Raw genomic sequence first — 14,509 nt, 5'->3', positions numbered from 1 at the left:
CTGGTAGAAAATCTTGGATGTCAGAGGATATATTGCAGCTGATGGATGAACGTAGAAAGTATAAGAAAGCTAGTGATGAAGAAGGTAAAAGGAACTATTAACAAATAAGAAATAATATAAACAGCAACTAAAAATTCGCGAAAGAAGAGTGGATTACAGAAAAGTGTTCAGGAGTGGAAAGAGAAATGATTATTGGTAAAATAGATGGTGCATATAGGAAAGTTAAGGAGAATTTTGTAGTACATAAGTTAAAATCTAGTAATGAGTTAAATAAAGATGGTACACCAATTTATAATACAAAAGAAAATGTTGATAGGAGGGTGGAATATATTGAGTTATATAGAGGAAATGAATTATATGGAGGATAGATGGGTTACCTATAGAATTACTGTGCAGTGCTGTGAGGAAGCGATAGATAAATTTATACAAACTAGTGTGTAATATTTACAAAAAAGGAGAAGTTCCGTCAGACTTCAAAAAGAGTGTTACTGTCATGATACCATAGAAAGTTGGAGCAGGTTAATGTGAAGAATAAAGAACAATTAACTTAACTAGCCATGCATCAAAAATTTTAATTAGACTTCTGTACAGAAGAACTGAGAGGAGAGTGGAAGAAGTGCTAGAAGAAGACAAATTTGGTTTCAGGAAAAGTATAGACACAAGGGAAGCAATTTTAGCATTCAGATTAATAGTAGAAGGAAAATTAAAGAAAAGCAAACCAACATACATGGCATTTATAGACTTAGAAAAGACATTTGATAACATAGACTGGAATAAAATGTTCAGCATTTTAAACAATTTAGGGTTCAAGTATAGAGATAGAAGAACAATTGCTAACATTTACAGGATCACACTGCAACAGTAATAATTGAAGAGCATAAGAAAGAAGCCATAATAAAAAAGGAGTACGACATGGATGTTCCCTATCCCCGGAGTAACAGTGCAAGGTGAAAAGATAAAGATGCTACAATTTGCTGATGCTATAGTAATTCTAGCTGAAAGTAAAAAGAGATTTAGAAGAAACAATGAATGACATGGATGAAGTTTTATGCAAAAACTACCACATGAAAATAAACAAGAACAAAATGAAAGCAATGCTATGTAGTAGAAATAATGTAGATGGACCACTTAATATAAAAATAGGGATAGAAAAGATTATGGAGGTAGAAGAATTCTGTTATTTGTGAAGTAGAATTACTGAAGATGGACAAAGCAGGGACGACATATAAAATAGCAAATAGCACAACCAAAATGAGCTTTCAGTCAGAAATATAATTTGCTTACATCAAAAATTAATTTAAACGTGAGGAAAACATTTTTGTAAGTATATGTTTGAGGTGTAGCTTTATATGGAATTGAAACTTGGAAAAATGGAGTACCTGAGAAGAAAAAAAATTAGAAGCTTTTGAAATATGGTGCTATAGGAGAATATTAAAAATCAGATGGGTGGATAAAGTGACAAATGAAGAGGTGTTAAGGCAAATTGATGAAGAAAGAAACTTTTGGAAAAATATAGTTAAGAGAAGGGACAGAAGACTTACAGGTTACATATTGGCATCCTGGAGTAGTCGCTTTGATATTGGAGGGGAGGTAGATAGGAAAAATTGTGCAGGCAGGCAATGTTTGGAATACGAAATACAGATTGTTAGGGATGTAGGATGTAGGGGGTATACCGAAATGAAATGAGTGGCACTAGACAGGGAATCTTGGAGAGTTGGATCAAACCAGTCAAATGACTGAAGACAAAAAAAAATATATTAAGGAACAAAAACGCTTTGTTTAAAAAGGCAACATGAATTAGGTAGGATAAACTTAAGCAGACTTTTAGGCACGTCATCACAACTGACAAAACATAGAGAGAGAACACGGGCATGGTTATGTGGAATATTCTAATAAATTACAGTACAATACTTCTTATTATCTCACCGTTGTGTTTAGCTGTGTCTGCAGTTGTGCAGTTGAGCACGTACTGTCGCTGGGTGGTGACTTGTACAGTACCGGAGTTGACAGACATATGCTGTCTGTAGACCCTGGCAGTTTAAGGCAAACTTCTTACAGTATTTTACTACATCAGTATCGCATGATCACGTGCTGTGTTTAGTTATCATATTTGTTTTAACGTATCTACTTTTTCTTATCTTAAAGTGTCCAGTTTTCTGTATCTTAACAGAATCTGAACTTTGTTGTTTTTAGTCTTGAAGATGTCAGAACCACAAAAATAAGTACATCACGCTATGTTTATTTCAAAAAGGAAAAATGTTTAAAAGAATTGACAAAAGCAAAAAAAATTGGTGCTGTAGCTTCACAGTATGGAATTGGATGTGCAACAAATTATGACTTGCTAAAAAATCAAGTAAAAATAGAAAAACATTACAATCTGTCACATTCCTATTAATGATAGACGCACTTCATGCTTGCTTTATCCAGGAATGTTCCAAACATACTCTTGTTTCTGATGAAATCACCAACGAAAAAGCTAAGCTTTTCTAAAAAGAAAAGATTAAGAAAGAAGTTTTCTGTGCAAGTGGCAGGTGGTTTGACAAATTCAAGTGCTATGGAATCTGTTTACTAACGACCACGGGTGAGAAACTTTCTTGTGATTTTACTGCCGTCAGCCACATAAAGAAAAACTTATAAAGACAGTCCAAGAGTTGGGCCTTGGTCCTGACCAGATTTATAATGCTGATGAGAATGGATTTTTTGAAGGCTGCTACTGAAAAAAAAAATTGTCCATTGTACTGAAAAGAGTGCTCCAGGTCTCAAAATATTGAAAAATAGAATTACGTTTATGTCTTGTTCAAATGTGAGTGGTACCATAAACTTGAATTGCTTGTTATAGGCAAGTCCAAAAATCCTAGGGCTTTTACAAAAATCAAAGCCGAGTGTGGATAACAAGGGAAGTATTTTTGAATGTTTTAATGAGCAGCAGTTCATATCAGTAAAAAGATTCCTTAGACAGTTACAAGAAAAAGCATTGTTACTTTAGACAACTGTATGGGGCACTCAAATGAGGAATACTAAGAAAGTAAAGATGGGTTTATCCATGTCTTATTTCTGCCACCAAATGTTATAGCTATCAATCAGTCGATGGATCAAAATGTAATCCACATTGTTAAAACAAACTACAAAAAGAGTATTGTATAGTGTAATGAGTAAATCGAAAAATATGCCTATTTTACAATGTTTAAAAGAAATAAATTTTAAAGACGGGTTTGATTTCTCACAAGCATGGGAAATGATTCCTGCTAAAACAATAGAGTGCTCTTGGAAAAATGTGTGGCCAACTCATCCTCTATTACATTTATATGAAAAGTGCAAAAAACCATTGGAAAATGAACAAATGTCGACGACATTCTAAAATAGTGAATTCAGTCCTGATTCTGAAATAAACAACATTAGGGAATCACTAGCCCAACTGTGCAGTCTGGACGACGTAAATGAATAGTTGACTGGAATCGAAGATGAGAATTATAAGCTGATGACTAATCAGGAGATAATTGATATGCTGGATAAGGACAAAGACAATGATGACAGTGAAAATGTTATACTATCACCATAGAGTAGAATCATAAATCATCAAAGTGCTTTAAGTGAATTTAATGTGTGTATCAAGTGGACCGAAGAAAACGAAGTGGCGGCTACCGATTGAGAAAATAATTTTAAACTATCCATTAAAGCAAAAAAAAAGTCTATTAACCAGTATCTTTCTGGTAACTAGTTAGTTGTATTATTATTTTCTTAAAAAATTACATCAATTTTTCAAACGAATAAATGCATATGAAAGTAAATAATGTTTTCTGTTTGTTATTCCATTGAAATTTAGGGTAATTCCAGTAATCTGACACTAGGGCTGCCCGATATGTGTTGGATTATCTAGAGCCTACTGTACTTGGATAATATCATCATAATACAGGCAAATCAAATTCAGATGCAGATTCAAAATTAAAATTCAGTTAAATAACCTAAAATAAAACCACAGGACTGAAATTTGAGAAAGAAAAAAATATGCGATGTTTACTCACAAAAAAAAAAATTATTTGCAACAAGTTAATCATTTAATACAACAGGATAATTTAAAACAGTTTACCTTCACTAGGTGACATACTGTAGTCATCTTCGACTGAATGACCATATACATCCTCATAGCTATCATATTCTGAAAAAGAAAGATATGACTTTTAATACAGATTGGTTAACACAGTGATATATGGTTCATTAGCTATTACTTTATTAACATATGGAAAAAAATAAAAGTAGCAAGAAAAATGTATTTGTAAATGGAATTGCTCTGACAATCTCTTCTTTTTTTAAAGCTGCAAAACCCCTCCATAAGATTAAAATTTTGCTCTTTGATACATTATAAAGGAACTGATAGTGTCTTATTAAGAGCACTTCACTTTACTGGTATGTACTGCATTACAATGTTATTTATGTTCTCTTGTTGCTCCCTGGATCATTACTTTTTTAATGTGTCCAACTTATTTTAGTTACCTTCTCCCCCACACGATCTCAAACACCTCTAGTCAATTCCTTCCAAGAAAAAAATTTTCATTGAAAGTTTTGGTAAATTTCATTTGGTTTCACATTTACTCAATTTTCTTAGTACAAGTCCATCCTGAGTGAGTAAATAAAAAATAAAAAAAAACTTTTTACAACATAAAAGTGGCAAACCTTCAATTTATTAGTTACCATATATCACGGGCTTTAATTGACAATAAATAGGTTTATCCTTCAATTTTCATTAGAATCATTTAAATTAACACAAGGCCAACTAGTCAAATGTGTAAAAAATAAATTAAAATACTTAACCAAATTGTTTTGTTTTTGAGACAGAGAGAGAGAGAGACGGAGAGCGAGAGAGAGACGGAGAGAGAGAGAGAGAGAGAGAGACGGAGACAGACAGACAGAGAGAGAGAGAGAGAGAGAGAGAGAGAGAGAGAGAGAGAGAGAGAGAGAGAGAGAGACGGAGAGAGAGAGAGAGAGAGAGAGAGAGAGAGAGAGAGAGAGAGAGAGAGAGAGAGAGAGAGAGAGAGAGGAGATTATTTTATAATATTTGTGTAATATGTAATTTGATGGGAACATTTTGGAAAAAAAAAAGTGTATTGAAACTGATGTGAGAAATTTGCAACAACATTTTTGCCCATATGGTAAAACAAGGTATCATCCTACTTTATTTATTGTTCTTTAGGTTGAACAGATATTATAATTTTGTATATTAGCACAGAAGAACATGATTCTAAAAAGAATTGATTATAAAAAAAAATATATATATATATGCAGGTGTATCACAAAGTTCTCCTAGGACTATTATAACCTATTCTACTTGTGAAAATCAAAAACGTTTATATAAACATATTTTCTAAAATGCTTCAACTGCAAGTTATGGCTAGTGAAAGATTTTGCATGGATTTGAGGTATAACAATGAAATGAGGTCATAATGAAATTTTTAGTATGTTAATTATTTATTTATTTATTTTTTATTTACAATTTAAAACTTACATGGTCATCCGTCAGACCTAAGTCTGTCTACAGATATACTAAAGAGTATTATTACATTATTAAGTGGTTAATGTAATAACCAATTTCATGTAACAACTAAAGATATTATTAGTTTTATAATACTTATAATAGTAGTACAATTATAAAAATTAATTTTACAAAATTAGACTAAATATTTAAAAACTAATGAACAAATTATTTCTTTAATAATTGTAATGTATTAGATTTAGTAACTAAAATTATATTCAAGAAACAAAACTATATACCTATACTATACTATACCTACCTTACTAATTAATGGGCAATATTAGTAATTTATGGTTTTTTATCTGAAAAATTGAATAAAATAGGTCCCAGAATGTTATCTGTAGTAGTCTTTGAGAACTCTAAGGTGAAAAACAACAAACCGGGCACACAAATCATGTTTTTTATGTTTGATGTACAATAGCTTTGTTAAATGGGTAATAGTCTAATGAAAGCAAAATAGTCTGTGAAAATCCCGGGAATTTTTAAAAGGTTCTGCTGCAGAAAAGTTAATAAAAATAAGATTTATTATTAAAAAAAAAATTACTTCAAAGGATTGTATAAAAAAAAATTGATAATTTGATTAACTGATAACTAACAAAATAAAAAGTTTCAATATATAAAATAATTCCATACAGATAATTTAAATTGAATAAATATTAATTATAATCAGATGAACACTCACTTTTAGTATTACTACTCTCTGGAAGCAGTGCCAACATAATTGTTTTCCCATATTAGGTCATTTTCTGTTCCATCCATGGCATTTGTGATGCTGCACTTTTTAAAGGAGAGATATTACTTCATTAGGGATTTTATCACTTTCTTTTTCTGTTTAGCCTCTGGGAATTACCATTCACGTATTACTTTAGAGGATGAAGTTTATAACTGTACAGTCATGTATAGTCTCAATTCAACCATTCCTGAGATGTGTGATTAATTAAAACCCAACCACCAAAGAACACCAGTATCCACGATCTAGTATCAAATCTGTATAAAAGTAACTGTCTTTGCTAGGACTTGGAATACTGGAACTCTCGACTTCCAAATAAGCTGATTTGGGAAGACGCGTTCACCACTAGACTGACCTGGTGGGTTTGAAATTTTATCCCAAGCGGTAGAAACCCATTCCGTTATTGTTAAAGAACTTGACTTTTTTATTTTTCTGAAAGCAGTTAGTATGGTTTGCTGAATGCAACTAGTTTTTGTATTTTTTTCTTATGTAATCTTCAAAAGATTTTATAATAGACATTTAGTGGCTGGTTACTGCACGGATTATCACCAAATTACAATTTTCTTTCTTTAATTTATTTTTCACACAATCTGCTAAATATCCTTTCCATTACAGGCATGCTTTTAGGTTTTTGGAGAGTTCCTAAACTCAAGTTCACAAAGAATTTATCCATTACCCAGTTTTCCATAATTATGGAAATCATCCAATCACTCTTATGGACATGCACTATTACATCATTATGTAATTTCTCATTTTTGCTATTGTTTTCCAATTTAATATTAAAAATGATGGTAATTTCTGGGCGTCTTCTGTAATACATATCATTACAATGACACGTTTTTTGTCCCGTACTAACTTTTTAACTTCTTCATCCTTTGAAGTTACTGTATAATTAAAAGGCATATAAAAAAAAGGGGGATTTCATCCACATTTCCAATATTCTTAAATTCAAATGTGTGTTTTGTAAGAAGTTCAAACACATAATATGTTGTTGAAACTGGATGAGCTTATATTTAAAATCCATAAGAAGTTTCTGTCAGATTGAAGTTTTCAGTCTAAGGGAAAACCCCTCCCTTTTTTACAAATTTTCTGAACTGAAAATTTGTATTGTTACTTTGCATTTTAGATCAAACATATTTTAAAAATTGAGCAATATAATCATCTACTTGGGAAATGTTCCTGTTTTTGGCCCTGCAAAACCTTTTGTCATACATTTGCAAATAAAAATCAAATCACATTGTTTAGGACATCAAAGAATATTTGATTCCTCAATGCTAAAATTTCTGGAGGTTGTACTATTCATTTTCTCAATTTATAAAATCACCTTCATTTTTATACTAGCTTCGTAGTGAATTAACTAACTTCGTAGAATGATGATAAGAACCAAAAATATAGATGATAAAAAAAATGTAGTACGTAAAAAGATCAAACAGCAGAAAATAGAAATAGTTAAGTGTACACAACCCAGTTATAAGATGACTAAATAACTATTGACATTTATTACAGGTAATAGGTCATTATTAAAACCTAAAGGGTTGCACAAACCTTTAAACAAAATGGAAGTACTTATTGTTGTCCTTTTCTTGCACTACTGATCCTGCAGCATTCTGAAAAACTGTGAGACTAAGAAAATAGTTAAAACTATTGTTCAATGAAAAATTTTTATTAATTCAAGAGAGATAATGCCTTTATTTTAGATTGTTAATTTTTTTTAAAATGTTGATGTAAAATTATAATACTGTACAATGATTAAGAATTGGAAAAAAAAAACTAACAGGATTTTAAAAAGAGGAAAAGTGTAGCTCAGATCTAAGCAAATATTAACACCCATACTAAATTCTTAAATAAATAATTATGATACCATTTTACACTTTTATTTTAACTGCTTAAAGGTTTAGTTTAATGGGTTGCTTAACTGCTTTAATTACTTTTAAAATTTTCTTTCTTTGATTTGAAAAAGAGAATGGTAATAAATATATAATTAAAATTGTATAACTATGTGCTCAAATAATATTATTATTAATAGGGAATAATTTTTTTTACCATTCTTTTGAGTTGAAGTATTTAAAAAATGTTATCAACATTAGAAAGTTATCAATAACACGTGAAAACCTTTGACAAAACATATTAAATTCAGTAGAAGTTATCAATGACATAATCGTAAGTAAATGTTTATCTCAAGTACACCTAACTTCAGACGTAATTTGTATAAATCACACAAAGATTATTAATATACACTCCAGCAAGTTGAAATCTATTTTCAAGAATTAAAAAAACACCCAATGAATAAGTTGAATTTATATATATCATTACTATGACAAACGGCACAGTATACAATTTTAAGAGTTTATCATCTGCAAACTAATGCGTTACTAAATTTCAACTGACAGTGATCGTATAATACCATATTTAATTTTTGTATTTGTGTATCTATTATTTTTAAAAATTACAATATTACAAATGATTCATGATTGGCATTAATATTATTGAAACATATTATATAAAAATGTTATGGAATCAGTTAAAATCTTTTGGTTTGAATTAGAGAACTATAGAAAAACCATAAATGAAAATAAACAATGTGGCTAAATTATTACCCATTATCTACCAGACCTCAAAAATGAACACAATCCTCAAAATCAAAAATTTACAACATTTATAGACAACAAATAAATTATTTTCAGTAATTAACCTAATTAAAAAAAAAAAAGAAATATGTAATATTATTTATATTACAATTTGTGTTTTCATAATGGATTTACGGTTACTTGGCTATAATACAAAAATGTATAAAATTTCAAATTATTTTTTTGATATAGGTAATATCCTCATAAGAAAACAATTATTCTCTGAAATTTACATCAGTCTTATCTGAGTAAATAAGAGAGTAACAGAAACAGTAACAAGAAATTTCATTACAGTTAAATTTTAAATGTTAGATAATCTGTTATTTATAAGAATAAAAAAAAAATGACAGTGACTGCTGTCACTCCTACCATGTTGATTGAAATATTTTTCTTTTTACTATAACTTAATTATATTTTTGTTCATAACTTAAGAACTTCTGAGCTGACAATTAAACAATTTCTTGCAGGTTACAGAGGATTCTTTAAAAATGTTTACAAGCTTTATAACTGCAACTAACTACAATAACAACTAAGTTCATTTGAAAAAAGAAATAAAGCATGTATACAACTACCCATTTTTAGAATCATAAAAAATCAAACAGAAACCAGAAACTAGTAACTTTTTAATAAAAATAAAACCACTACCAAACCCAAAGAACAAACAGAATGTATAAACAATCAGTACATACCTTTACAGCAGCACCCATCTAACAAAATCCCCTCCAATTAAATTTTTTTGGACTGCAATTTTTTTTATTACAATGGGATATTTCATAACTAAAATTGTTTCAAAACCACTGTTAAGTAATACAATCAAATTTTCTGAATTAAGAAATAAATTTTGTAAGTCTCTAAGATAAATCTTCAAGTACAAACATAAACAACTACAATAAAAAAAAAAGATGTAATGAGCGATTACAGCAAATGAAGTTCAGATGCATATAGTAATACATGCCATCAGTTTACAAGCTTGAAGTGATGGTTACTACCTGGTTGAGTCTGGGCTCAATAACCCCTACTATTAAATAAATGATTAAAAGTTAAAAAACTTAAGGTAATTTTGAAATTAAATTAATTTTGTATACTGTAAATTATAACATCAGATAAAAAAATAAATTATTAATTCCAGTTGTAAATTATGATAAATATTATTAAGTTATTAATACTGTATCAAACTACTGACTGAATAACTTGCTTTGTAAACGTCACAAAACATTAAGATTTTACACACCTAATAGAACAAAATGATAAATGTAAGTAAAAGTAAAATGCATATATATTATGATAGATAAATTGAAATATACAAATATTGGGTAATTTTATACAGCGGAAGGTGAATCAAGTTAACAGAATTAAAAGAATTTCATAAAATTATAAATTATTCAACAGAAGGATTTTTGGAAGATAATTAATTTAAATAATCAACACATAATTATACTAACCAGATTATTTGGCCTGCACGTTTCTGAAATACTAGTATAACAAAAATAAACAGACTAATCTTCCAAGCATGTGAATTACTGGCAAGCAACTAGGTGTTAGTGCTCATTTCAGTAATTTAAATATTTAGTAATGTTTAAAGTACATTAATCATTATTTTTATAGTGGCAATAACCTAATAAGTTTATCATCAGTCTGTGAGTACAGGATCAAGATATTTTTGTTCTAACAGAAGCTCTATTAAAATTAAATGAGTGGATTTAATTGAATATGTTGAACCCCTATATAAATAGGTAATAATTTATTGATATATCTAATCATCATGCCCAGAAGTTTACTTTTGTAAAGCAGATACTGTTGCTAATAATTCAAATCCTTAAAAAAACATTTTGACTATGAATAATACAAACAAAAATGCTATGAACATGGTATAAGAATAATTGCAATGAGATTTATTTATAATAAACAATGAAGATAAATACAAGGTTTATAAATATTACTTGAGGTATTTTCAACAAAAAAAATTAAAACAATAAAAAAGTATTAGTACCAATAAAAATGACAAAATAGAGAAAGAGCAGCACCATCAAACCTACAGCTTAAATTAAGGACTGTATATATTGATTTTAATATATTACACATGCCAACAAAGTTTTGCATAGCTTTTATTACAATAACATGGAAAATATTATTTGTTCTATCATTATAAACTATTATTATATCACTATACAAAAAAATTGGAATTATTTGTAATAAAAATATTAACAAAATAAAATTCCTTTTTAACAAATGTTTTATTAGAATATAATTAAATCTTTTTCATTTTTTAACTTAGATCATTAAATACAAAATAGATTAATTAAATATGAGCAGGAAAATTTAACAAATAAAGGTAAAAATTATATTTATGTAATCATATATTACATAACAATTTGAAAGAAGTTTGTTTGATTGTTGCAAAGCATCATGCTAGAACCAACAGACTGCTTTTTAATTCTCAGGATACAATCGTGTTATGCAGGGAAGGTTCTAAGCTATAGATCAAGGTCCTAGCCCCCTTGGGAGTGAATTAAAGATATTCTTAAAAAGAACAAAATTAATCCTTTTACTTCATTATATTTCTGTTATAACGACAAAGTAAAATAACTAATTCTTTTTTCTTTAATGAATATCTAATATTCTCACAACCTTGAGGATAATGAACATGTCAGGGGTCACCACCCCTGGCTAGGTAGTTGGGCAAGCGAAGCAAGCTCCGACCGACTAGTACATTTATATATAAAAAAATTATATGCACAAAAAATGAGTTTTAAAATAATTTTTTTAAAGTTTTATTTAAACATTTTTAAGAAGCCCAATAGAGTTGGAATTATTTCTGCAAAATTTTTACCATAATATTTCTATCCACCTATAATGAAGTCATTTGTGTATCAGCTTTGTGTTGTAAATATCTAAAATTTTTATTAAAATAATTTTGAATAATATTCATTTATTTCCTTAAATAATACAAAACCCAGTCCTTTTGTATGTTCCTACCATTTTTTGTATACCAAATTCTTTTGAATTCCTGAAGCAATCCAGAAAAGACAAAGGAATGAACGGCGTAGAGATTATCAAAAGTATGTAAAAATACTTACAGACAAATCATTATAAAAGAAAGCAATCATATTAAAAATTCCAGAGATAAAGCAGGAAATCTTTTCCGAAAGGTTATGAAAAATAATTAATGAGGAAACAAATTAAATTAATAATACGACGGTTATTGTAACTATTAAACATGACAATATTGCAATATTACAAACTATTTAGAAAAAAATACTGATAATTTTAGAAACATTATTTGCGTTCATCATTTTATAATTAAAAGCTAATAATAAACATGTCAGAAAAGTAAATTGCTTAACAAAGATAAGATAAAGAATTTTTCTTAACTCTTTATGATAAAATTAGTAATACAGTAACAAAACTAAAATCTAACAAAAATGTACTGCTTATATTATCCACTTATTAAAAATCATAGATTCCATTCGGCCATCATAAACAAATCATAAGTATACTTTTCAATGAAGGTCATTTTCCCTGTTGATCTAAAACTGCGATATATCTATTTATAAAAAAGGAGACAGATGTTGATGTACAAAATTATTGATCCACATCTATTTTCAGGTTTTTAAAAAATAACTGAAAAATTAAGTTACAGTAATTTTTTTAAAGCATTCAATATTACACGACTAGCAACATGGTTTCCTGTAAGGCAAAATTTATACAAACAGCTATTTCCAGTTCCCTCACAAATATTCTCAATAATCTTGAAAGTAGATTGTTATATCTGTGTTGATCTTATAAAGGCTTTTGATTCAATTAATTTTGGAAAAGACAATGTATAATGTTGGCATCAGAAGAAATACAAGGAGTAAAAAATTGTTCTATTGCAAAACAGACATTTTCCAAGGCTCAATTCTGGAACTCCTATTTATTATCTAATGAATAGCTAAGCTAGTAGATAAGTCTTCTTGATAATAGCATCCTTCTTTACTCAGGTGATGTAACAGTTACATAATCATATTAAAATAATCCATGGCCTAGAATTAAAAGCATGCATACAGAGATTAATACATTGGTTTAGAGGTTAGATGATAAGGATTTTATCACAAATAAAGATAAAACATACCATATTATTTAATAACAAGTAGATAAACACAGCAGTAACTATGATGAAGATAATCAAGTAACTGATGAATCAGAACATTAAATTTCTTGACCTTTCTTTGGATAATATACTGTGGATGGTTATTTTTCTAAAGGTTCCAAAATGTTCTATTTTACAATTATATACTTAAATTTTCTTGTTACAATGTTCTGCACATTATGTACTGTAGCTTATTTATTTTGATCTGTGAGAGAATATTATGTAAATATTTGGGGAAATCTGAACATGATGTACTAAGCTTTTTTGAATATAAAAAAAATGTAATACGATTAATGGCTAATGTCAAATAACTGATCCTTTACATTAGATTTTATTAGATTCAATATGTTAATGTTCCAGTCACTATAACTAGATGCCTATTATAATACATTACACGTCAATTATGAAAATAAATCTTTCTAATGCGACATAGCATAAGTACAATATACAACAAAAACAAATTTCCACTTTTAACAGAACCATTAACTTCAACCCAGAAAAGTATAAAATGTAGAGTAATAAATAATAATCATCTTCTATTTAACAAAAACCAATTCCTTTAAACGGTCTTTATACACATTTGATCATGAAACACTGTTACATCATAAAGGGGTAATGTATAAATTTTGATTATTTATTTGTATTTTAATAATACGAAGTAAAAAACCAAATTTTTATAAAATAATAATAAAAGAGATGAACATTTTTGTGCATACAAAGTGTAACTGTACTTAGCTTAAGTAACTGAACAAAAGAAAATAATAAACACATTTATAATTTTTATTTACATTTTAATGTAATTTAATTTAGACTGGGTCTACTGTTGAATAAAAATATAACAAACATTGGAAGAAGAAAGATGCTGCTCGAGCAGAGAAAACCCCAATATCCTATTTTTGACATGATAATCAAACTTTTTTCTTTAATACAGCAGCTATTCTAGTTATACTTGTCAGGAAAATAATATCAAAAAAATCGCCAAGAATAGTTCCAAGAATTAACTCTAACACAGGATTTGCGAAGGGTTATGACCTTCCGATTCGGTATGGCATTATGAATCTATTATAGACAAAAATTGCAAGTTCACAACCTTACAATACATAAACTTTGACAATGATGTAAATCTGCATGTGCGGTAAGAAGATAATACAGGTGTATTGACAATGAATTCATATAACATATGGTAGATTACGTGATAAACAATAACAATTTTAAAAGCATTATTTTGATTTCAAAATGTAGATCAGTACATAAGTATCATAACATAGTATCATAACAGGAAAAAACTTTGGCAACTGACTTAAATAATCTTTCTATAAGTTATTATTTTACAATTGAACAGTTGATTTTACATAAGGACACATGATGGAAGCAGAACAGTGTCCATAGTACTTTAAGAACATTTTTCAAGCTGCCAATCAAAAAAATATCATTAGGCAAAAATCACCTAAATTTTAATCAATCTGACCAGGAAGAATATCAGGTGACAAAACAGT

General features: G+C 28.6%; 1 protein-coding gene across 1 annotated transcript in view; it reads right to left on the bottom strand.

Annotated features, from left to right (window-relative positions):
• The window catches only part of HBS1 (translation elongation factor EF-1alpha (GTPase) HBS1), a 126,157-nt gene that overhangs the window by 99,656 nt on the left and 11,992 nt on the right, over nt 1–14,509 (bottom strand). Inside the window, exon 2 of the mRNA XM_075373267.1 lies at nt 4,088–4,156. Coding sequence (XP_075229382.1) covers nt 4,088–4,156 — 69 coding nt within the window. The remainder of the gene's footprint in view (nt 1–4,087; nt 4,157–14,509) is intronic.

The sequence above is a fragment of the Lycorma delicatula genome, chromosome 8 (assembly GCF_047948215.1).
Source record: "Lycorma delicatula isolate Av1 chromosome 8, ASM4794821v1, whole genome shotgun sequence".
Taxonomy (NCBI): Eukaryota; Metazoa; Arthropoda; class Insecta; order Hemiptera; family Fulgoridae; genus Lycorma; species Lycorma delicatula.
This window is presented reverse-complemented; position numbering and strand designations above follow the sequence as displayed.